Source organism: Heterodontus francisci, chromosome 16 (assembly GCF_036365525.1).
Source record: "Heterodontus francisci isolate sHetFra1 chromosome 16, sHetFra1.hap1, whole genome shotgun sequence".
Taxonomy (NCBI): Eukaryota; Metazoa; Chordata; class Chondrichthyes; order Heterodontiformes; family Heterodontidae; genus Heterodontus; species Heterodontus francisci.
The window spans coordinates 76533411-76559673 of NC_090386.1; the positions used below are offsets into that span (position 1 = coordinate 76533411).

Below are 26263 nucleotides of genomic sequence, written 5' to 3' on the forward strand. Positions count from 1 at the left end.
AGGAGAAAGGAGGCCTTCCCCTTCCCCCACACCGCCCAGTGACCCAGTGTGTGGGGCCTGTTTATTCAAATCCTCCACCAGGTCAAGCAGGTCGTGCGGGAGATCAGCATGTGGCTGGGCAGGCTCAGCCTCATCGACTGCGCCCGACTATCTGGTGACAAGTGATTGGGTTACATCGGGTGGATGTTCTGCCGCTCTCTTGGGCAGGAGTCCCCTCCCATCCCCAGGAGGTACAGGCCGGACAGAGGGATCTGTCTCACCCTCCCAAGGGGTGGACGACCTCTGCTGACAGCACATGGTGGTGGGATAGGGGGCAGGATCTGCAAGGGGCACTGACTGCTCTTCCTCGGAGGGATAACACTTCTCCAGGCTCTTCCCTGGTCCCAAGCAGTTGCGCCTGCTCCTTCTTTTCTGGGAGGAATGCAGAGGGAGGGAGACCCCATATCTGTTGAGGCCTTTGATTCTGCGCCCTCCCTCGCTCCCACAGCTGAGCCCGACCATGGGATGTGAAAGTTCCTCCAAAACGCACATAGTCTCAGGCTCAGGCAGGATCACAGAGTCACACACAGGGACATACCTGGGCATGGGATCACTCGTGGGCTGGCTCACACTATCTGGGGCACTTGCCTCGAGGTGCTTGGTTTCTCTCTACGCCTTCCTTCAGTACGGATAATCAATCCAACCCCTCCCTCCTCGTCCTGCCGGCGGCCGCGGTGACCTTGGCTGCTGACGCTGACTGCACACCTGAGGGTTCGGATGCGGGAATGGGAGTAGGGGAAGGCCGGCAGCACCAGCCTTGACTGCCTGGGCTGTTTTGGTGACCCGGAAGGTGGGGCAGTTTTCTCCTTATAGGCGTGGCACCTCACACTGTCCAGCATCCAGAAGATTAGGTAGTCGGCCCCCTGGTGCTGCATTGAGAACTCACCTTCCATGTTCTCCTCCCACACCATCTCCACAAAGACTTGGTGCCAGAAGGAGAAGACATGCCTGAAGCTGGTCTCTCTGAAGCTATCCCCGACTTCACCTCACCAAGCTGGCAAAGGTGGGGAAGGAGGAGCTCACCCAGGACAAAGGGCAGTACATTTGAGCTGACGATCAGCTCCACGGTGGCCTCAAGAGGGCAGGAAGGTTCCCCCCAAACATGAGACCCACTCGACGGCGACATGCACCGCCTGCTTGGTTCTGAGTTAGATCACAGCCTTCTTCTACATTTGAGGCAGCTGCAATGGCTCAAGGGCCAACAACCGCCACCATGGCTTTGACACAGGCCTTGATTGTCAGATTAGGGGGAGCATAGTTCTTCGCCCCATGTTTTTTGGTGATTAGAGTGAATGGTGACAGGGCTGCATAGATCCTGCAGTCTTCACCACCGGTGAAGATGGAGTTACCATTGAAGCTTTGTGAGCTGCACCCACCCCAAGTCTCAGGCCTGACTTTCCAGATGACAGCCTTCATTTGCACAGAAAGACAATGAAATGGAAAAAACACCCTTCCCTTAGATTGGGATAAAATCAGTGGCTTCCTCCTTTCTGTGCAGATCTAAGGCATAACAATAATTAGTGAGGAGACTGAAGGGCAAGTCAGTTGCCTATTAAAGAGAGAAAAAGAGAGACAGACAGAGACAGACAGAGAGAGAAAAAGGAGGGTGGTTACAGGGTGGGATCACCACTCTAGTCAGGCTCAGTGGATGTGAGGGTGCTGCAGGAGTGCACTTTCCAGAGATAATTAAAGTTTCTAGTAGTGATCTTCCTAGTAGAGGGGAGATGTTTTTTCCCGGGACATCTAGAACTGCCCAAACACAGTCTTCCAACAGATCTTATTGATGAAATTAAAGAAAACTTCACCCAGGCAGCTCCGGCTGCCTCAGGCCAGGCACTGAGAAAGGGGGGCTTTTGCGGGTGCAGCCTAGACAATTTTCAGGAGCACGCACACACACCCTCACGATCTTCCGGCTCTGTATTTTTTCCTCCCCCAGCCTAAAAATAACAGTCTTTACTCTTGCTGTAAAAGTTGGTCTCTCTTGCCATCTCCCTCCTCCGCAGCAGATGTTGTTAATTCTTGTTGTCTCTTCCTCTTTCTCCCCTTCCAAATATGGGGAGACAGCAGCAAAGCAGCTCAAAAATTTTCCCTCCTCCCAGGCATCTTCACTCTGCCTCCTCCAGGATCCAGCTACAGCAGCAGTAGCAGGATTATCAGCAATACCTCTCCTCACCATCCAGCAATAGTTGTTCTCTTCCAGAAAGCCAGTTAGTGAAGGATATAACTGGAGCCAATCTTTACACATTTCTATAAGTATTTATTTACACAGTTATAGCTACAAGCACCTCCTAACCCAGCTACCACAGTTTCAAACTGTTCCTATTTATCGGAGCATAAGTGAATCCCCAGTTGGGGTCGACCACCTGCATACAATTAAAAACAATTACTATACAATTAACAGGGGTTGGCACCTGAAAGTGGTATACCACTCACCTTTCCTGCCCTGGTGAAGGTATTGAACTTCTTACAGCATTGTATCCGTGAGCAAGGGGCCACACCTCTGTTGCTCACCTCTTCACCCACTTCCAGCCTCGCCTGCTTGGTTTCAGAGGCAGGCTTCTTCCTCCACTGGGAGCAATATTTTTCTGCAGGTCCTTATAGGCCACAGCATGATCTACAGGGATGCCTCAGTGAACTGGGGAGCAGCCTCTCCTCATTGAGACTCCATCATTCCAGTTTTTGTTTCTCGGTTGCCAGTTGTAGCATGCTTCCATTCTGTCCCTTGCTGGGGTCCCTTTAAATACTGAGGCTTCAACAGTCAGGTGTGGATCTTGATCATGCCCCCCCCATTCTGATTGGTTGGGAAACCTGGAAGTGGGATGCAATTGCTGTGACAGTTAAAAAGCCAGGGGAAAACCCGTCACACAAACTTTCGGGTTTCCCACCCACTCCAGCCTCCCATACTGCGAGTGGGTTCAAATGTTAAAATTTAGCCCTATAACATAAAATAAGTGAGGAAAATAAACTGTGAAAAGCCTGTGGGAGAAAGGTGAGGGAACCAACAGGCAGAAGCCACCTTGACTTACAAAAAACATAAAATAGCTGTTTTATAAGAGAGACACAAAGAGGAACCTAGACAAACTGTAGACGACAAACACAAAAATATGTAACTCTTCCAGTACTATAACAACATTGAAAATTGTGGGAATTGTGCCTTGATTTTCCATGATGCACTCCCTGTGAGAGTTTCCAACACTGGGAGCACAGGATGCTGGAATCATGCACCACCACCCACCCCCCCCCCCCCCTCCCCCCACCATTGTAAGTATTTGTTTTGTTTACAAACAAGCTGATAGAAATTCTGAAGCTGTTGGCTGAATTTTACATTGCTGCTGCCAAGATCAGCAGCAGCTGTAAACTATGGCGGTCCGGGTGCCTCGGTGCTGCCACAATATTAAATGCGGCGGCTCATTTAAATGGCCAGGGCGGACCGTGCCCCTGATGACATGGAGAGGCCAGGTGGCCCATCCCCGGCAACAGCATCAGGTGCCATTGTGCAGGTGCCAATGCCATTTTTAAAGGGCTTCCAACCCTTCCATCTAGTTTATAGTTTTGAAGAAATAGACATTTTTAATTTAATTAAAAAATGTAAAATGTTTCTAGCCCGTCTCTCCTCCCCCCATAACCATTTAGTTCATTTCTTGCCCTCTTCCCCCCATCAAAATACTTACCTTGTGAACCTGACCTTCCCCCCCGCCACCACCCCACAAAGTTTATAAACTTTTAACTTCAACCCCTTCCCACCATCCCCTCCACCAATCAGGTTAGTTTGACCCCGCTCCCCCACTGAAATACTTACCTGCTGCACCCTCCCCACCAGTGTCCCACATCGGATCTCCAAAAGGGGATCCAATGGCACAGGAGTGCCAGCCACCAGCACGACTATCGCACCAGGACTGACCGCGGAAGTGGGTATTTAATTCATTATTTTTAATAAATGTAAATATTTAAATTTTCACACTGCCGCCAAATGTCGGGGGTGCTGCCATGAGGCGTCGCCACCGCCGGCAATATGGGGCCAGGCCTTCCCGGCGTCAAGGCCTGTGGCGGACCTCTCCGGAGGCATTTTCCGCCCCTCCCTCTCGCCCCGCCACAATCCCTGACTTCGGCGGTTCTGTAAAATTTGCCTCCATGTTAAAGGGTGGGGGGAATGGAATAACTGAAATACTGTGGATAATTTAATGTGAGCGTGAGTAAAGGTCAACATTTGTTCTTGTTTTAGAGTTCTCTGTCATCCAAGGTTGAGTGAAAAGGTACAACATTATTATGATTGTGTAATATTGCAGCTTGGCATCTGTTAATAGTGCTCTGGTTGAAACAATTTGCTATTTGATGCATTGTCAGATATTAGAGCATAAAATCCATGTGGGCTCCATTGGTCTCCATCTGTAATTACAGTGAGAAATCAGTGGACCTCCTGCTCCTAAGTGTTAAGGGAATGTGTCTGAATTACACATCCAAACAGCATATACTCACAAGCTTCAGCATTTCCTGAGCCCTGGCAGCTCGTCAGTGTTAGCTGACTAAAATTTGCATTGCACGTGCTGAGACATCTTTTATAAGTTCACACCCGAATGCCCCAGAATTTGCTTGTGCCCACAAGAATTTGTCGAGTTCAGCATATGCATGGACATTGACAACTCATAGCACATGACCAGAGTTTTCATGTGTGCAAATCTGTGAAGTTGTGCAACGTATGGATCTTGTATTAACACAGCCCACATTTGGCAGCAAACAGGTAAGGGGATTTATGTTTGCTTAGATGATCAAGGGGCTGAAATTTCCAAGGAAAACAGCAGAGACCTGACTGGACTGGGTCTCAGCCATTTCCAGGAGTTACCGACTGGCATATTGTAAGGGGTGGAACCTCCAAGCACCTCTTACAAGGCAAATGATGGTCAGGGTTAACATCGGAAGCATGATTCTGGTGTAACTGCCATGATCAGGTCCTGAGAAGTTTCACTAAAATAAAAGCAAAATACTGCGGATGCTGGAAATCTGAAATAAAAACAAGAAATGCTGGAACCACTCAGCAGGTCTGGCAGCATCTGTGAAAAGAGAAGCAGAGTTAACGTTTCGGGTCAGTGACCCTTCTTCGGAACTGACAAATATTAGAAAAGTCACAGGTTATAAGCAAGTGAGGTGGGGGTGGGGCAAGAGATAACAAAGGAGGTCTAGATTGGACCAGGCCACATAGCTGACCAAAAGGTCACGGAGCAAAGGCAAACAATATGTTAATGGTGTGTTGAAAGACAAAGCATTAGTACAGATTAGGTGTTAATACACTGAATATTGAACAGCAGCAAGTGCTGGGGATAGGTTGTCTACTAATATCCATTATAAGCCCACCGACTCCCACAGCTACCTCGACTACACTTCTTCACACCCTACCTCCTGTAAGGACTCCATTCCATTCTCCCAGTTTCTCTGTCTCCGACGCATCTGCTCTGATGATGCTACCTTCCATGACGGTGCTTCTGATATGACCTCCTTTTTCCTCAACCGAGAATTTCCCCCCACTGTGGTTGACAGGGCCCTCAACCGTGTCCGGCCCATTCCCTGCACCTCTACCCTCACCCCTTCCCCTCCCTCCCAGAGCCGTGACAGGGTTCCCCTTGTCCTCACTTTTCACCCCATCAGCCTCCATATCCAAAGGATCATCCTCCGCCATTTCCGCCACCTCCAGTGTGATGCCACTCCCAGTCGCATCTTCCCCTCCCTTCCCCTGTCAGCATTCCTAAGGGATCGTTCCCTCCGCGACACCCTGGTCCACTCCTCCATTACCCCCACCACCTCGTCCCCGTCCCATGGCACCTTCCCCTGCAATCGCAGGAGGTGTAATACCTGCCCATTTACCTCCTCTCTCCTCACTATCCCAGGCCCCAAACACTCCTTTCAGGTGAAGCAGCGATTTACTTGTACTTCTTTCAATGCAGTATACTGTATTCGCTGCTCACAGTGTGGCCTCCTCTACATTGGGGAGACCAAGCGCAGACTGGGTGACCGCTTTGCGGAACATCTCCGCTCAGTCCGCAAGCAGGACCCTGAGCTTCTGGTTGCTTGCCATTTCAACACTCCCCCCTGCTCTCATGCTCACATCTCTGTCCTGGGATTGCTGCAGTGTTCCAGTGAATATCAACGCAAGCTCGAGGAACAGCATCTCCTTTACCGATTAGGCACACTACAGCCTGCCGGACTGAACATTGAGTTCAATAATTTCAGAGCATGACAGCCCCCCATTTTACTTTCATTTTTAGTTATTTTTTTCTTCCCTTTTTTTACATTCTTTTTTACATTTTTTACAATCTTTTTTTTGCATTTATTTCATTTCATCTTAGTTTGTTCAGTTTGCTTACCCACTGTTTTTTTTCAGGTTTGCACTTGTTGCTGTTCAATATTCAGTGTATTAACACCTAAACTGTACGAATGCTTTGTACACCATTAACATATTGTTTGCCTTTGCTCCGTGACCTTTTGGTCAGCTATGTGGCCTGGTCCAATCTAGACCTCCTTTGTTATCTCTTGCCCCACCCCCACCTCACTTGCTTATAACCTGTGACTTTTCTAATATTTGTCAGTTCCGAAGAAGGGTCACTGACCCGAAACGTTAGCTCTGCTTCTCTTTTCACAGATGCTGCCAGACCTGCTGAGTGGTTCCAGCATTTCTTGTTTTTATACCTGAGAAGTTTCAGCCTTACACCTCTGTACATTGTAGATTTCATTTTCAAATATACCGGGCTATTGGATAGGCTGAAGAAGGTATTCCGACAATATAATTTTCAAACAGTTAAATCAATATTAAACACTCAGGTCCAGATAGTCATAGTTAAACATGGCAGCCATTACACCCAGTCATGAATTAAGAGATTTTGTCTCTCAGTAAGGGTGTTAGTTTGCCAGATATACCTTCTGGTGTTCAGTAGCATTATTCCCTTAAGTGGTCTGAGCATCTTGCATTAATGAACGCTGACTCTCACTGCCCAACGCATAGTCATAGAACGCATAACCCGAGGATGTAACAATATCATGTCTATGTGATCTGGTCATAGATGCATCTCTTCAATCTCTGATATAGCAGCCTAGTTACCACTTGGCGAGGCAAGGCAGAATGCAAAATGTTAAGCTGCTTTATTTCATGTTTAAAGGTATAGAACAGTTACAAATGTTTTCACTTATTTTCAACAATAAAACATACTTTTGTACAAAATACAAGACTCTTTTTACACAGCGAGTGCTGAAAGAGTGGTGGAAGTAGATTCAATGGTAACTTTCAAAAGGGAATTGATGTATACTTGAAGAGGAAGAATTTGCAGTGCTATGGGGGAAAGAGCTGGGGCATGGGACCAATCAGATAGCTCTTTAAAAGAACAGCCACAGGAAAGATGGGCCAAATGGCTGCCTTTTTTAAAATACTTTCATGGGATGTGGGCGTGGCTGGCAAGGCCAGCGTTTGTTGCCCACCCCTAATTGACCTTGACAACTGAGTGGTTTGCTGGGCGACTTCAGAGTTAAGAGTCAACTACATTGCTGTGGGTGTGGAGTCACATGTAGGCCAGACCAGGTAAGGATGGCAGATTTCTTTCCCAAGATGACATTAGTGAACTGGACAGGTGTTTGCGACAATCGATGATAGTTTCATGGCAGTACTACTGAGGCCAGCTTGAAATTCCAGATTTTTAGTCATTAAATGAATTGATTAATTGAATTTAAATTCCACCAGTTGCGAGGGGATTTGAACCCTTGTCCCCAGGGCTTTAGCCTGGGCCTCCGGATTACTAGTTCATTGGCATTACCACTACGCTACCGCTGTATGATTATAAGAATATGATTCTAAGAATAAAGATGCTCCACTACTCCACTCCTGTGGACCATCTTACTTGATGTAAAACTGATTTCCTAGTTCCCCTCTCCTGAGTTTCAACCCCTCTGACTGACCCCATCCATCCAACTTTCACAGCATTTTCTGTTTCTGACTCAAAAATCCGAGCCTCCATGCCTGTCCTTTCAACCCCCCTCACCATTTCTAGCCTCCCTCTCCTCTCCAAAGTCCTTGGATGAGTTGTTGCCTCCTAGATCCATGCTTATCTCTCCTCCAACTCCATATTTGAATCTATCCAATCAGGTGTCTGCCCCTTTCATGGCATCAAAATGGCCTTGACCAAAGTCATAAATAACATTTTGTAATTTGGAGGGGAACTTGGAGATGATGGTGTTGCCACAACATTGTGGCGCAGTGGCGGCACAGTGGCGCAGTGGTTAGCACCGCAGCCTCACAGCTCCAGGGACCCGGGTTCGATTCTGGGTACTGTCTGTGTGGAGTTTGCAAGTTCTCCCTGTGTCTGCGTGGGTTTTCTCCGGGTGCTCCGGTTTCCTCCCACAAGCCAAAAGACTTGCAGGATAGTAGGTAAATTGGCCATTATAAATTGTCACTAGTATAGGTAGGTGGTAGGGAAATATAGAGACAGGTGGGGATGTTTGGTAGGAATATGGGATTAGTGTAGGATTAGTATAAATGGGTGGTTGATGTTCGGCACAGACTCGGTGGGCCGAAGGGCCTGTTTCAGTGCTGTATCTCTCTAATCTCTAAAAAAATTGCTGCTCTTGTTCTTCTTGGAAGTGGAGGTGGAAAGGTCATACATACTGCAGTCACAGTATGTCAGTGATGGATGAGGTGATATTAGATAGAATTACAGAGTCTACAGCAGAGAAGCAGGCCATTCAGCCCAACTGGTGTGTGCTGGCATTTATGCTCCACACAAAAATCCTCTCGTCCCTCTTCATCTAACAACAGCAGATAGGGAAGCTAATTATATTCAGCCTGATAACACGAGCACCAACCAAGGAAAGTGCTGTGTATTGGATGTCAATGAATTTTTGAGTATTGTTGTGGTCATATCCATCCAGGTGTGCAGTGAGTATTTCATCACATTCCTGACTTGAGCCTTGTAAGTGGTGGATAGGCCTTCAAGGGTCAGGAGGTGAGCCACTTATCCCAGCAGACACAACCTCTGCCATGCTTTTGTAGCCACAAAGACATCAACACTATGACTGCGCACTCTGCAATCAACATTCTGAGAGTCAACTTTAGCCTCAACTACTCCAAAGCTCTCCTGGTCAGATTCTGCTCTTCCACCCTCTGTAAACTTCAATCCATCCAAAGCTCTGCTGCCCATATCCTGTCCAGCACATATACCCATCACCTGTCTTCACTAACCTCATTGGTTCCTGGTCCCCCCGCCTGAAATTTAAAAAATTATTTTGCATGCATAAAGCCTTCCATGACAGTGGCCCTCCATATCGCTAACCCCTTGTAGTGTTCTACCACTACCCTCCCTCCCCGACCCTCACTGAACACTCTGTTCCTCCGACAATCCCTTCAGTCTACATTGGCAGCGATACTTTTAGCCATTTAGGCCCTCATACTGGAGTTCCCTCACTAAACTCCTCAGCCTCTCCATCACTCTATCCTCCTTTAAGGCTCTCGTTAAAATGCAGTTGTTTGACCAAGCTTTTGGTCATCCCTCCTAATATCTCATTATGAGATCAGCACCTTTATTCCTCACGCCCCTGTGCAGTGCAAGTCATAGAGTCACAGAGTAGTACAGCATAGAAAGAGGCCCTTCGGCCCACCGCGTCCATGCCAATCATAATGCCTATCTATACTAATCCCACCTGCCTGCATTAATTCCATATCCCTCTATGCCTTGCTCATTCGAGTACCTGTCCAGATGCCTCTTAAATGTCGCTACTGTTCCCACCTCCACCACCTCCTCAGGCAGCTCATTCCAGATACCCACTATACTTTGTGTGAAAAATTTACCCCTTTGATCCCCTTTCAGCCTCCTCCCTCTCACCTTAAATCTATGCCCTCTAGTTTTAGTCACCCCTACCATGGGAAACAGACTCTGGCTATCTACCCTATCTATGCCTCTCATAATTTTATATACCTCTATCATGTCACCTCTCAGCCTCCTTCGCTCCAGGGAAAACAGACCCAGCCTATCCAATCTCTCTTTATAACTCAAGCCCTCCAAACCAGGCAATATCCTTGTGAATCTTTTCTGCACCCTCTCTAGCTTAATCACATCTTTCCTGTAGTGCGGCGACCAGAACTGCACACAGTACTGTATAAGTGATCTAATATCATTCTGACGGAAGTGTGGTCACGATTTAACTAAATTTCCACTGGCTGTACAACTATAACTGAGGTATCAAACAACTGGATTTTGTAATTGTTTCATTGTTCAATCCACACTCAACTTAATTTTATTTTATTCCCTTTTAAGGAGAGAGAAATGGATTTCAACAATCAGTATGAAAATATCTGTGAGTCTGTCTTCAGTGAGGTGGACTCGCAGGCAGTGGAGGCCCTGGACCTGCCTATACCAGGCTGTTTCCGTTCAAGAAGTCACAGCTACCTAAGAGCTATCCAGGCTGGCTGTTCTCAGGATGATGATAATGTATCTGTCCGCTCGGTGTCTCCTCCACCTATAGCAACCACAGTTAGAACCATGCAAACCAGCACCAGTAAGTACCACATAAACATATAATTCCTATTCAGTAAGCAATGATACTTTGAAGGGTCAAAATGAGCTGCTTAAATGCATTTGCAAGTCTATTTAAAAGAAAACCTTTGGTTCCATCAGATAGTAATTGATACATTATGAAGATCACTGGCATATTATTTACATCCTAATAGTGAGCTGACCTGATCCTTCAACAATGAGTAAGTTCTAAGAGTGAGTTATGGTCAGTATCACAAATAGGATATAAATCATATCCAAGGGTATCCATGATCTATTTAATTTATACATGTATCTATAAAAATTAATGATGTAAAGGTCATAAAAAATGTTTTTTCATGATGTCTATGGTTTAGTTCCACTGAAACCGGAAGTAGTACAAATGTTAATATGTTATTTGCTGTGCTCATGGATTTAGAATGTTTGTTGTGGACATTTGGTTAGTCTAAGGAGAACGTAGAATATGAATATAGTACTTACAAAACTCTAGTTATATAATGCAAGAATCAATTAAATGCGTTTTAGTTTTAAACTTTTGTATCAGCGAAGGAAAGCTGAAAAAATGCAGTACTGATTTTGTGGTATAAAAAAGAATATACATTTTTAATGCTTCATTTTGATATGGATGTAAGTCATGGCAGAGGAATGTGGCAGTTCTGCTTGATGATTTGTTTCCTGTACTGCCATTGGATGTGATTCTCATCTTAATTGGGTGTTGAAGAGTCTGTGTTGCAGGCTGTTGGGCATTTAGCTTTGGACTGGATTTTAAAGTGTTTGAATAATTCTGGAGATGGCGGTCACTCTTTGCATTGCAAAATACAGCATTGTCACAACTAATTGTTTGTGTGTTCACATGTAAATTTGGGACTGATTTTGTGGCATAACAGAATTTACATTTTACATGAAGAAACATTTTTTTAAATGACGAAAACATGTTTTAAATATATTTCCCTCTTGCTCTCCTGAAAGAAGTGCTTAAAATATGATACATAATGGACATTATTCTCTCTCATTCTTCTTTACTAGCATTCTGTTTAGTTGTGGAACTTATAATGCTAACCTTGCGGAATTTCTATTTGTGTAGCAGAAAAAGTTATTGTTTTTCTATTGGACAATATATTTGTGTATTATTTGTTTTAGCAAAAACCAAAAAGTTGTCATGACATATCACAACAAAAGCTTCTGTGAATATCGTGTTTGAAAGGTGATGGGGTGGTGGCGGCGATGGATGATGAATCACGCAAGTTTTCGATCTCACCCATGTCATCGGACAGAAGCACCAAGTGGATACCAGCTACTTTCCTGCGAAGAGATATGGAATATCATTGGATGTGTCATCTTGGGTCATTATTTTGATATCAGCACTAGTTGGTCTTTTTACTGCCTAAGCACCATCTAGACGCCCAAAAACAAAATGAAAAAATGAACAACTGTTGATTTTGGCATAAATCCTTCCAGATTTTGTTATAATTGTGTTATGACACTGCACTCAACAATGGAGTAGTGGATTAACATGCCTGGCTGGTGATCTGGTAGAGCAGTTCACCCACCTGCCTGATTTAACCAGGTGGGTTCTATGATGGCCACACTGTCAAATTATTGCCCAGGCGATAAAGGCAAAAATCTAGCCCACTGTTTTTACATCTGTGAGATTTGCATCCAAATCAAGCCAGACAAATGGAACTAAAATCTCCTCTGGTGGTTGTAGGAACCTCACGTGAAATGAGTTTGGAAATACTCAACCCAGATCCGGGTGGACATTGTCCCCAAGGCATTAAGTATCAATCTAGGATAGCTGTTGTGGGAAATGGAACTGTCATAGTAGAGGACTCAGGAGGCACATTGCTGGAATAAGATGAGGAATTTTATTTGGCATCTAATCTATAAGTGAGAATGCTTGATTCTGATATTGGATGCCGAAACAGTCTTCTATTTTTAGCACTAATGAGCTTCACCTTGTGATCATAAAAAGTTGTTGTTTGCAAATAGTAGCTCAAAAAAGCCATATGGGCACATTTTGAAATAAGACCTCAGCCACTGACCCTGACAGTCTTTCTGTAGTCAGGGAGAAATCCCCTGATTGCCTGCCAATGATATACGCCCATGTCGCTGGAGAGTCATCTAGGCTGCCTATCAGAATAAAGATTCCAGAAAATCAGGCAAGCCTGGTCAAGTGTTGAGGAGTTCTGTAAAAAAGATATAATTGCCCCTCATCACCCTCTTGATGAGGCTGTTGCCCCACATTATGTTTGAAGAAAAATTTTATTCCACAATCCTGGACTTCTGTTTCTTGGCTGTAGGTATGTACTGAGGGTTGAGATCTCTGCCACCTACTACGCAAATGGCCTTTTAAGGGGCAGATGGAGGACCTATCCCTATGAGATACCTGGCTCATTTCCAGCCAATTTGGTGTCTCTTGTTGAATGTTTCCAGGGTCACTGCTTGTTGCAACCAAGCTATGAAATACAACATTTATTTTACATGTGAGTTTGGGCCCAAACAACTTACTCATATCTGAGTTGTCCATAATTTACATGATTCATCTTATTTATGGGTCAAGGATTGTATTGCACAGTTCAGCATGGATTATAGCTGAGAATTTTAGTACTGAGTAATACTTCATAAAGTGGTCTGTGTAGGTTGAGCTGCATTTCAAAATGCCACCAAAGGCAGGAAATAACCCTCTGAAATAAGCAGAAAGGTGCAGTAGCCGGCTCTGTCATTAATTAGCTCTATTGCCTATGCTTCTGGTAACAAATCGAGATTATTCACAAATACTTCCATCATTATTGTTACAATGTTATCAGTATTTATTCAATTTTTTAAAATCTTACTCAGATTACAAATACTCGAAGCACAATAACATTTAGGAATCACTTATTCCTGGAAAAAGTGATGGGGAGATCATTGAGAACAATACCATATTCGCCAAGTAGAAGTCAAGAGAGGAAAATGTTTCGTATCTCACTAGAACTAAGAAATCAGTAATATTGGGTTAATTTAAAATGACTGTATTAGAGCCTCAAAGTGTTTGCTAAGATTATGATCAAATCTATAACTTGGAAATTTATGCATGTTTAATATACCATGAACTGAGAATAGGACATTTTGACAAAACATTTTTCCATCAGTAGTCATACAAGCATATCATTGCTATTAATATGGTATAATATTCCTGTAATTATTAAATAGTGCATCTGCTACTTAAAGTGAGCATCAACTAAGGAGATGCATAAGTACGTTTAAAGTATCAGAAAAAAACTCTTTTATTGTAGAAATTGACTATGGGCCCAATTCTATCTGAGGTGTAAACGAGGCATGAGGAACGGAGTGAGCAACAAACTCGCACGATCATGCCGACATGAGACTTGATCATCTTAACATAAGCTTGCCAACTCTTGTTGGACTGGATACCAGGAGGTTTCATAACATATCCTCCATCTCCAACTGCAATGACTCCAGACTCCTCCCAATGGTCACCCGACATATCAATGCTCATACCAATCAGTCAATTGCCCAATAATTTTTCTCCCAGGTAGCTCTCAGCAGTGTTCAGGAGATGCATTTTTAATATTTGGAGACTCCAGGTCAATCGGGGAGGGTTGGCTAACCTATTATCACTCTTACGCCTCATATACATCCTGGAGTTGAGACTCCCGCCTGAATCTGCAGGAATGGCTACCTGGCTGATGGATAGGATCAAGAGTTTAAGCAGCAGGCCGTTGCTGGGAAGCTAAAAGAACTATTTCCATACCACTAGAAGCCGTCAAGATGGGGTGAGGGGGTTGTTGGGAAGGGATGGCGGTCAGGCAAGTGGGAATGGTTGGGACAGGAGCTGCTAAATGTTTCTCTGTGGGGCCCGGAGCAACATTCCTGATACTCCTAGCCCACAAGGAAACCAGTAAAATTTTTAAAAAGATACCTTGCTGGGCCTCCTCTGGCCCTAGAGTGATCTGTCAGCTTTCCCCTGCGCAATAAACACTGCACAATTCACACGATCTAGGACTAAAATCGCATCGGAGTCTTAAATGATGACCAAATGGGCGTACGGCACAAATGAGGAAGTAACTGCTCCACTCCTGTTTTAATCACCAGTACATGTCAATCTCCTCAGACATGGGGCCAGGCTTAATATTGCACCTTATGTGTTTTTCTGTTTAAAAAAATTAAAAGAGTGTCAGTTTAATTTTGGTTTGCGAAAAGTGCAGTACAAGCTAAATGTCTCACAAGTGCGTTTGCAATTATATAGTGATGTCCTTAATTAAGTGCAACATAATGTTTAAGTGTGGGTGGTTCACTTGCATAACCGGATATTGAACCATACTCAAGAACAAGTCTGATTGTCAATGAGCTGTCTCAGTTGTATAATCTAAGTGTGTCCACACCTTCAATGTCCTTGCCAAATATGACTTGATAATAACCCCAATAAATTCATTCAAAAAAGTCTTTTGTAAGCTTGTAGTCGTGCAACAAAAATAGAAGCCCTAGCTAATAAACCTGAATGTTTCAAAAGGCAGCACTTTGAAAAAATGGCTACTGTATTGGCAGTGAAACCTGTGACCAGCAACTAGCAAAAGTTTCAAGAATGCAGATAGTGAAAGAAATAGCTCAGGTGGCAAACATTATGAAAAACTCACTTTGAATGAGTTGCATTTTTCCATTGATGAAGATCGCACATAAACATTTACCACACACGCTCTTTGTAGAAATCCATTTACAATAAACAGGCCAGTGCCTGACTAAAATAATAGACAGGGAATGCAATACGAGCTTCTTCAGTGTTCACACTTCAACTTTGCCAATCAAAAAATGTCTCCTAAAAATTAATTGGTATGCCAATGGCAGGAATGGGAGTGATTGCAGCATGTGATATCATGAGGAGACATGATGGGGAATTCAGTGTTACTGCCAGGTGAATAAATTAGCACTAATGGGAATCCAGTTCTGGAATGGGTCTTATTTACACTAATACCATCTCAGCATTGGCGGGGCACAGAATCAGCAGGTACACCTGGATTATGATGTGAGTAATTTTGGCACTCAACTGCTGTTTTTCAAAAGTTTCATTTTAGAAGAATAGCATCCAATTTGGTTTAAACTAGTCACTTCAGTCCTCAAGGCAGTATGCCATTGTTGCTCTTGCTGGTTTTGTACCCCAACAGTTGGCAGATTTTCCTATGAGAAAGGCCTAAATTGAGAAATAAAAACAGAAAGTGCTCAAAATACTCAGCAGGTCTGGCAGCATTTGTGGAGCGAGAAACAAAGCTAACGTTTCAGGTCTATGACCTTTCCTCAGAACTGGCAATGGTTAGAAATATAACAGACTTTGAGCAAGTGAAGGGGAAGGGGGGAAGAAGAACAAAAGGGATGTGATAGGGTGGAGAGCAGGAAAGGTTAAATGGCAGAGATGTCATGGAATAAAAGGCAAAGGGAGTGCTAATAGTTGTAGTAAAACATTAGTCCAGAGAGAGTATTAATAGCAGATTAATGGCAAAACATGAAAAACAAGTTTAAGGCAAGTACGTGGTTATAAAATTAAAAATTTTAAAAATGGCAGTCATGCTCTGAAATTATTGAACTCAATGTTGAGTCCAGAAGACCATAGAGTGCCGAATTGGAAGATGAGGTGCTGTTCCTCGAGCTTGCGTTGAGCTTCACTGAGACACTGCAGCAGGCCGAGGACAGAAATGTGGGCATGAGAGCAGGTTGGTGAATTAAAATGGCAAGGAACCAGAAACTGAGGGTCATGTTTTCAGACTGAGCGGAGGTATTCCGCAAAGCGGTCACCCAATCTGCATTTGGTCTCCCCATTGTGGAGGCGACCGCATTGTGAGCAGCGAATACAGTATACTAAACTGAATAAAGTATGAGTAAATCGCTGTTTCACCTGGAAGGGGTGTTTGGGATCTTGGAAGGTACGGAGAGAGGAGGTAAAAGGCAGGTATTATACCTCCTGCAATTGCATGGGAAGCTGCCGTGGGAAGGGGACGAAGTGTCGGTGGTGATGGAGAAGTGGACCAGGGTGTCGCAGAGGGAAGGGTCCCTTTGGAATGCTGACAGGGGAGGGGAGAGGAAGATGTTTTTGGTGGTGGCATCACGCTGGAGGTAGCAGAAATGGCAGAGGATGATCCTTTGGATGTGCAGGTTAGTGGAATGGCAAGTGAGGACAAGGAGAACCTTGTCACGGTTCTGGGAGGGAGGGGAAGAGGTGAGGGCAGAAGCCGGGGAAATGGGTCAGACACAGTTGAGGGCCCTGTCAACCACAGCGGAGGAAGTCCTCGGTTGATGAAAAAGGAAGACACATCAGAAGCGCTGTTGTAGAAGGTTGCATCATCAGAACAGATGTGGCAGAGACAGAGAAACTGGGAGAATGGAATGGAGTCTTTACAGAAGGCAGAGTGTGAGGAAGTGTAGTCGAGGTAGCTGTGGGAGTTGGTGGGCTTATAATGAATATTAGTAGACAGCCTATCCCCAGAGATGGAGACAGAGAAGTCGAGGAAGGGAGGGGAAGTGTCAGAGATGGACTATGTAATGGTGAGAGAAGGGTGGAAATTGGAAGCAAAGTTGATGCAATTTTCCAGTTTGGGGCGCATGCAGGAAACAGCAACGATACAGTCATTAATGTACCGGAAAAATAATTGGGGGAGGGGGCCTGAGAAGGACTGGAAGAAGGAATGTTCGGCATATCCCACAAAAAGACAGGTACAACTAAGACCCACGCAGGTACCCAACAAAACACCTTTTATTTGGAGGAAGTGAGTGGAGTTGAAGGAGAGGTTGTTCAATGTGAGAGCAAGTTCAGCCAGGTGGTGGAGGATGGTGTTGCATGGGGACTGGCTGGGCCGCTGTTCAAGAAAGAAGCAGAGAGCCCTCAGACCATCCTGGTGGGAGGTATAGAGAGATTGGGTGTCCATAGTGAAGAGAAGGCAGTTAGGGCCAGGAAGCTGGAAATTGTCGAAATGATGTAGGGCATCAGAAGAGTCACAGGTGTAGGTGGGAAAAGACTGGACCAGGGGACAAAAAAATATTGTCAAAATAGGTAGAAATAAGTTCAGTGGGGCAGGAACAGGCTGAAATGATGGGTCTACCAGGACAGTCCTGTTTGTGGATTTTGGGAAGGAGGTAGAACCTTGAGAAAGGTTGTCCTGAGAAACAATGCTTTACAATTCTTAATAACTCCTACATCCCACAAAATCCCTAATCAAGAAGACAGTTTAACTAATCCAGAGTCAGTTCCTGCACTTACATCGAAGACAATTTTATTACCTTGTCAAAATAAATATTCAGCAGGTGAGTGTCCTCAATAATATCAGTGTATGACACTGCAAGGCTACATTATTTTAGACCCACTTTCCATCTCTTTTTTTCCTGTAAAATGTCTCTTAGAAGCAGATGACTAAAATATTTGTATTGATTTTAATATCTTTGTAAGATGAAATAGCTTTTCGATAAATGGTTTTTCACCTATTTATCTAAGCAATGCAATATCTTTATTTTATACTAATTTTCTAACCCCTTCAATTGTACCCACATGTCCCCACATTCTTTTGTAACGTGCAGGACAATTTGCAATGTCAGTCTTGTGCAGTTGACAAGAGGCACGGTGATTTGCATTGAGACGGACAAAGTATCTCTTTCTGCTTTCCGCAAACAAAAGCAAGAACTTGCACTGATATAATCCCTTATCTTGTCCCTCAGAAACATTCTAAAGGACTTGTGATAGAATGATATAAATATTGCAGTCATTGTTATTGTGTTGGTAAATGTGACAACCATTTTGCACATAACAAGGTCCTTCAAACAGCAATGTGATCATTTGTTTTTGGGGTGTTGGTTGAGGAAAGATTATTGGCCAAGACACAAGACCCTGCACTTCTTCAAATAATGCCATGGAATTTTTAAAGTCTGCCTCAAGTGGCCTTGGTTTAATATCTCAACTTGAAAGACGGCGACCCTGACAAAGCAGTACTCCCTCAGTGCTGTACTGAAGTGTTCTGTCAAAGGAGACTCACGGTCAATGGAAAGTAAGTTATTTAAATGTTCTATTATGACATTAGTCTTCATTGCACAGACTGGAGATAAGCATGGTCAGTTCCTTGTGAAAAAATGAACTGAATATTACCAGTGAGATATTGGAAAGTCTGAAGAATTGATCAGTACTAATTCATCAATCTTTTTCGGTACTTAGTTAAGATTCTCATTGAATACAGCAAATGGATGAATTCATTGCAAAAGTTGAGATTCAGTCCTTCAGGGAAGCTTGTCAATAGGTGTTGATTGGTGCAGCACTTAAAGCCTGCATAGATTGCACATCAAAGTAAAACTGAAAGTGTTACACTGTAAAAATGACATTTGAGTTGAACAATGTCACAGATTACAAGAAGCATGAGATCTGACAGTTCCTATTTTCCTTGTACAATTTACCATGAAATATCATGTTCATTACGGCTGGGCCCCAGGTGTTCTTGTAGCTCTCAGCAATGTTAAAATCTTGAACTAATTTTACAGTTTTTAAATTGGTGGTAGCTAGAATGCAATTAATTCATATTTAACAATTCTCATCACATCTGTAGATGCTCCTTGCTGTGGGTTTAGTACCAATTTTCTGAACCATGAGTAGCATCAAATCTTTATTTTTAAAACTGAATAATTGATGAGATCCAAGGTGGCATTACCAATTGCATTACTAATGTACTTCTTAATGTGTTCTGACAGCCCTGCCGTATAGGATTCATCATGCCCTTCTCCTTGTGTCATTCATTGACAATAACCTACTTTTAGTCCCTGTAAATATCTTCCAGATCTGAGATAAAGATGCAAAAATAAACTAAGCCGCTTAATATATTTTCTTGAATAAATATGACAGGCTGAGCCAAGAAATTTTTATGCTTAGTCATGTATATTGGAATTTATGTATTTCAGGATAATATTTCGATAACTTTGTCATTAAATTTATTAATATTTTATGTTAATACTATGGTATTGTCAAAATGTTATTTTCTTTCAAGTTTGAGTGTTTTTACAGCACATTAACCTCACAAGTACCATGTCCAATCTTAGTTTATGACACAGTCTCTGTCTATAATTTTAAGGAAGATGTTAATCAATATATTTTAAATGGATTAATCTCTTCGTTAAAGTAGCAGGCAGAGGAATGTCATGAAAATGTGGTAGAATATGTAGATTAATATCACAAACAGTAATTTCAAGGATATTGTGATAGGTCCATGAAAAAATACCTTACTAGCCTTTCGGAAAAGTGTAACTGTTAAAATTGCAATAAAATGGCAATGACATTGCTAAGTTGCATGGGGAGGTGGTGGTGTAGTGGTAGTGTCACTGGACTAGTAATCCAGCGCCCAGGCTAATTCTCTGAGCACATGGGTAAAATTTGGTAGATGGTAAAACTTGAATTCAATTAATAAATCTGGAATTAAAAAGCTATTCTAATGGTGACCATGAAACCATTGTCGATTATCATAAAAACCCATCTGGTTCACTAATGTCCCTTAGGAAAGGAAATCTATTGTCCTTACCTGGTCTGGCCTACATGTGACTCCAGTCCCAAAGCAATGTGGTTGACTCTGAAATGGTCTAGCACTGTTGGTGTACCTACACCCCAAGGACTGCAGGTTTAAGAAGGCAACACACCACCACCTTCTCAAGGGCAATTAGGGATGGGTAACAAATGCTGGCCTAGCCAACAATGTCCACATCCCACAAATGAATAAAAAAAGGTAATGTCTTAATGATGAGCAATGTTCAATGTCTCTATCTCCAACTAAAAATGTTATTATTTGAGATATATATAGCCTTCAATACCTTTTATACCTCTTTATACTACCTAACCTCCCCTCCTGGTCCCCATGTTTGCGGTTCTCTCTTCAGGTGTTGTCCCTCTCTCCATAATCTGCTATCATCACCCTCTCCTCAACATTTGACCTCACTGACTTTGCACACTACCGCACCATCTCCAACTTTCCTTTCCTCTTCAAAGTCCTTGAACATGTTGTTGCCTTCCAAATCCACGCCTGTCTTTCCCAGAACTCCATGTTTGAATCCCTCCAATCAGGTTTCTGCCCCTGCCACAGTACCGAAACAGCTCTTACCAAAGTCACAAATGACATCCTATGTGACTGTGACAAAGGTAAACTATCGCTTCTCGTTCTTCTCCAAGTGTCTGCAGCCTTTGACACAGTTGACCACACCATCCTCCTCCAATGCCTCTCCACTGTCTTCCAGTTGGATGGGACTGCTCTCACCGAGTTCCTTTCTTATCTATTTAATAGTAGCCAGAGTATCACTTGCAATGGCGTCTCTTTCTGCTTCTGCATCATTATCTCTGGTGCCCCCAAGAATCTATCCATGGCCCCCTCCTATTTCTCATCTACATGCTGCTCCCTGGCAACAGCATCTGACAGCAGGGCGATAGTTTTCACATGTATGCTAATGACATCCAGCTCTACCTCACCATCACCCCTCTCGACTCTTCCACTGTTGCTAAATTGTCAGACTGCTTATCTGACATCCAGTACTGGATGAACAGAAATTTCCTCCAAATAAATATCGGGAAGACTGAAGCCATTGTTTTCAGTCACTGTGCCAAACTCCATTCCCTAGCCACCAACTCCAACCCTTGTCTGACAACTGTCTGGGACTAAACCAGACTGTTCACAACCTTGGTGCTATATTTGACCCGAGATTAGTTTCCGACCACATATTCGCGCCATCATTAAGACCACCTATTTCCATTTCCGTACCATTGCCCGACTTCACCCGTCTCAGCTCATCTACTGCTGAAATCCTCATTCATGCCTTTATTACCTCTGGACTTGACTATGCTAATGCACTCCTGGCTGGTCTCCCACATTCTACCATCCATAAACTTGAGGTCATCCAAAACTCTGCTGCCCCTGTCCTAACTCACACCAAGTCCCGTTCCCCTATCACCCCTGTGCTTGCTGACCTATATTTGGCTCCATGTCAAGCAACATCCTGATTTTAAAACTCTCATCCTTATTTTCAAATGTCTGCATGGCCTCACCCCTCCCTATCTCTGTAATCTCCTGTAGCCCCACAATCCTCCAAGACATCTGCGCTCATCTAATTCTGTTCTCTTGAGCATCCCTAATTTTAATCGCTCCACATTGGTGGTCACGCCTTCAGTTACTTAGTCTCCAAGCTCTGGAATTCCCACCCTATTCCTCTCCACCTCTCTACCTCACTTTCCTTCTTTAACACACTCCTTAAAACCTACCTCTTTGACCAAGGCTTGGTCATCTGACCTAATATCTCCTTATCTGGCCTCCTTGGCTCAGTGTTATATTTTGTTTTATGATGCCCCCAAGAAGCACCTTGCGATGTTTAATTATGCTAAAGGCACTAATTAAATACAAGTTGTTCTTGCTATTTATTAGACTTGCTGAAGAAACTTTAATTGAGGTAGACCAGCAGCCCTGCTATTGCTGTCAAAGGAAATGAGATTTTAGTAAATTTATTGTTTGCATTTTACAGTTTATTTTAACAAAACATTTACATTTCAGTTTTCATCAACATCCCAAGAAGCTCAACACCATCCAAGAGAAAGCAGCCAGCTTGATCAGCACCTCATCCACCACCTTCAACATTCACTCCCTCCACCACAGGTGCACAGTGGCAGCAGTGTGTACCATCTACAAGATGCACTGCAGCAACTCTTCAAAGTTCTTTCTACAGCACCTCCCAAACCCGTGACCTCTACCACCTAGAAAGACAAGGGCAGCAGACGCATGCGATGACCACCACCTGCAAGTTCCCCTCCAAGTCATACCCCATCCTGACTTGGAAATATATCACCATTCCTTCAATGTCACTGGGTCAAAATCCTGGCACTCCATCCCTAACAGCACTGTTGAAATACCTACACCACATGGACTGCAGTGGTTCAAGAAGGCAGCTCACCACCACCTTCTCATGGGGAATTAGGGATGGGCAATAAATGCTGGCCTTGCCAGCAGTACTCACATCCCAAGAAGGAATAAAGAAAACTGAATGCAAACCTTTGTTAGGTTACCAACGTGAGGGAGGAGTTTGTTAAGAGAGTCCTCATCCTCATTGAACTTTTGGATAATTAGCAAAGGAACCAGAGGGGGGGTTGAGGAGAATTTTTTTTTAACACCATAAGTTGTTACGATCAGGAGTGTACTGTCTGAAAGGATGGTGGAAACATATTCAATGGTAACTTTCCAAAGGGAATGGGATATATAATTGAAAATGAAAAATTCACAGAGCTATGGGGAAAGAGCAGAGAAGTGGGACTAATTGGATAGCTCTTTCAAAGAGCCAGCACAGATACAATGGCCCGAATAGCCTCCTTCTATGCTGTTTGATTCTATGAATGCACAGGAATATTTTAGTGTGCTTAATTGTGTCACTATCAAGAAATATATTTAAGCATACTGAGTGCCTGTCAGAGCAGTTCTGTTTCTGCTAAGTATTGTTGTGAAGTACCTTTGATTACTGTTAACTGGGTCAGGCCAACCCATACAGTTTCAAGGCATAGAGGGCACTAAAAATTATATCAGTGACTACAGAAGCTCAATTAGCTCTTCTGTTGCCAGGCAAGTGCAGAGCCACCAGTACATGTATGTTTGTGTTGCTCTGGTTATATCTTCATACTGACAGAAATCAATGGTGAACTTGGTAAGGTTTTTGCTTTGATGTTACTTTTGTTACTCTGCTAACATCTAGAGATTCACTACGGATTAAAGTAGCGAAAATAGGTTAGTAGATGATACTAAATAAGTTAGAACAATAAAATGACTTCAGTGCATTTCTGTGAACTTATAATACCAACAAGCTTGGTGGTGTTGCAGCATAAAGTAGCCTTTAGCTAAGACTGACACACAAACTGGTAAACACAGCCAAAAAAGTTCTGCTTCATTAAACTTAGCAGAAACAAAGTTAATACTTTGACGGATGTTTGTTTAAAGTGAATAATCATAGGGCAGAATTTCCCTGCAGAATTCAGGACCCCGGCGTCAGGCTCAAATGGCAGTCAGAAGCCGACACTGTGTGGGGAACAGTCACTCACCAGTGATTTTCCACAAATTGGCCAATCAATGGCCAGAGGGGGTCCTCCAGCTTGGAAGCAGCAGCAGAATGCTGGTAAGTGAGGGAGAGGGCACCCTCTCTCCCCTTTTTTAAAAATCCTTAAAAATTAAAAAAACGCATTAGGAGCCAGGCCACCACTGTGGATGGGGAGCCCCTCCACAAGGCGGCCAATGGCTGCAGCTGAAGCCAGACAGGTCGAGAGGGAATCTAAGCCTACCTGGAGTAATGGTGCCCTGGTCTGTCTCCATGCCCGTCCCCATCGGGGCCTAAAAAACCAGCCCCTAGTTACAGCAGAGTGAAGTTGTGGTAGATTTTCAACTTGTCACCCAGATGTAACCACCCTGGTGTAAAACTAGCATTGGAGATCAGAAGCCTGTTATACATTTCATTTCCTACATGACAACAATGACCACATTTCGAAAAATACTTCATTGGCTGTAAAGCATTTTGGGATGTCCTGAGGTCATGAAAGGCCCTATATAAATATAAGTCTTTCTTTCTTTGTAGAAACAGCCTGATATTTCTTTCCCTTAATTTCACATGGAGATGGATATTAAGACCTTGGTGAAGGTCCAGAGGCTGTCAGAATGATACCTGTATATATATTGTACAGACTGCAATTCTTCACAAATCAGAGCTTATTGAGAACGTGGTGGGAATTGCAGGGGAAGAGATGCTCCTTGACTGAAAGAGCTAAAAAAACTCATCACAGGCTAACTATGATAACAGCACTTTTCCTTCTAATATCAAAGGTCAACTACTCCACTTTATTGGTTGGTTTAAGTATAACAGATGCGGCTAGGAAGTTTCAAGAGACTGCAGGAGAAGAAAACATACTTTTTAATATATATTTATATTTATATGTTCATATTGCTTGCCCGAAATGAAGAAACCGATCCATCAGTTTAAAGTGCTAACATAATAATCAACCTGTTATTTACAAGAAGATTCATGAGGTTAAACAAATATTTTGTATCTGTCTTCACAGTAGAAGACACTAAAAGCATCCCAATAATAGTGGAAAATCAGGGGTCAAAAGGGAGAGAGGAACTTGAGACAATCATTTGTTACCAGGCAAACTTATGGGAATAAAGGCTAACAAGCTCCCAGGACCTGATGGCCTGCATCCTAAGGCCTTAAAAGAAGTAGCTGCAGAGATAGTGGATGTATTGGTTGTAAACTTCCAAAATTCCCTCGATTCTGGAAAGGTTCCAGCAGACTGGAAAACCACATGTAACGACCCTATTCAAGAAAAGAGGGAGACAGTTTCTTGCTTTCTATCAGCCAGTTAGCCTAACATCTGTCATTGGGAAAATGATGGAATCCATTATTAAGGAAGTAGAAAATCAGAATACAATCAAGCAGATTCCACTTAATTTTATGAAAGGGAAATCATATTTTCAAAATTTATCAGCATACTTTGAGGATGTAACAAGCAGGGTGGATAAAGGGGAACCAGTAGATGTAGTGTATTTGGATTTCCAAAAGGCATTTAATAAGGTGCCACATAAACAGTTTCTGCACAAGATAAGAGCCCATGGTGTAGGGGGTTATACATTAGCATGGATAGAAGACTGGCTAACTAGCCGTAAACAGAGAGTCAGGATAAATGGGGCATTTTCAGGTTGGTAAACTGTAACTAGTAGGTTGTCACAGGGATCAGTGCAGGGTCCTCAACTGTTTACAATCTATATTAATGACCGGCAGACAGCCATAAAGGTGGGGCTAAAGAGTGGCAAGTTGAAGAGACTTAGCAGTTGGCAGGAAAAAAAACAGAAGCACAAGGGGAGAGCCAACTGTGTAACAGCCCCGACAGCCAATTTTATCTGCAGCACCTGTGGAAGAGTCTGTCACTCTAGAATTGGCCTTTATAACCACTCCAGGCGCTGCTTCACAAACCACTGACCACCTCCAGGTGCTTACCCATTGTCGTTCGAGACAAGGAGACCAAAGAAGAGAAGAAGAAAGATTCATGATTTGTATGAAGGAACCAAGTGCATTGTAGCAAAATTTGCTGACGATACAAAGATAGGTAGGAAAGCAAGTTGTGAAGACGACCTAAAGAGTCTGCAAAGGGATATAGATAGAATAAGTGAGTGGGCAAAAATTTGGCAGACGCAGTATAATGTGGGAAAATGTGAGGTTATCTGCTTTGGTAGGAAGAATAGAAAAGCTAAATATTATTTAAATGGAGAGCGATAACAGAATGCTGCAGTACAGAGGGATCTGGGTATCTTCATACATGAAACACAAAAAGTTAGCATGCAGGTTCAGCAAGTAATTAGAAAGGAAAATGGAATGTTGGCCTTAAATGCAAGGGACTGGAGTATAAAAGTACATAAGTCTTGCTACAAGTGTACAGTGCATTGGTGAGACCACACCTAGAGTACTGCGTATAGTTTTAGGGCAGGATTTTCCTTCCAGGGATGGGAAGCAGACATCTAGTTTCCTGTCCTCGGGGGAGGGGGGTGGAAAACAATCACATCCCCCAATTTTCACAAGGGAAAACTGCTAATTGACTAGCGGGTGGGACAGAAAGAGAGCGAGCCTGATTTAAACTCACCACGACAGTCATTAATATGGTTGCCATTTCATTGCATTACCTGCTG

General features: G+C 43.4%; 1 protein-coding gene across 1 annotated transcript in view; it reads left to right on the forward strand.

Annotated features, from left to right (window-relative positions):
- LOC137378210 (disks large-associated protein 4-like) overlaps positions 1-26263 on the forward strand; it is a 241043-nt gene that overhangs the window by 87718 nt on the left and 127062 nt on the right. The window contains exon 4 of the mRNA XM_068048408.1: positions 10326-10566. Within this exon, the coding sequence (XP_067904509.1) occupies positions 10326-10566 (241 nt within the window). The remainder of the gene's footprint in view (positions 1-10325; positions 10567-26263) is intronic.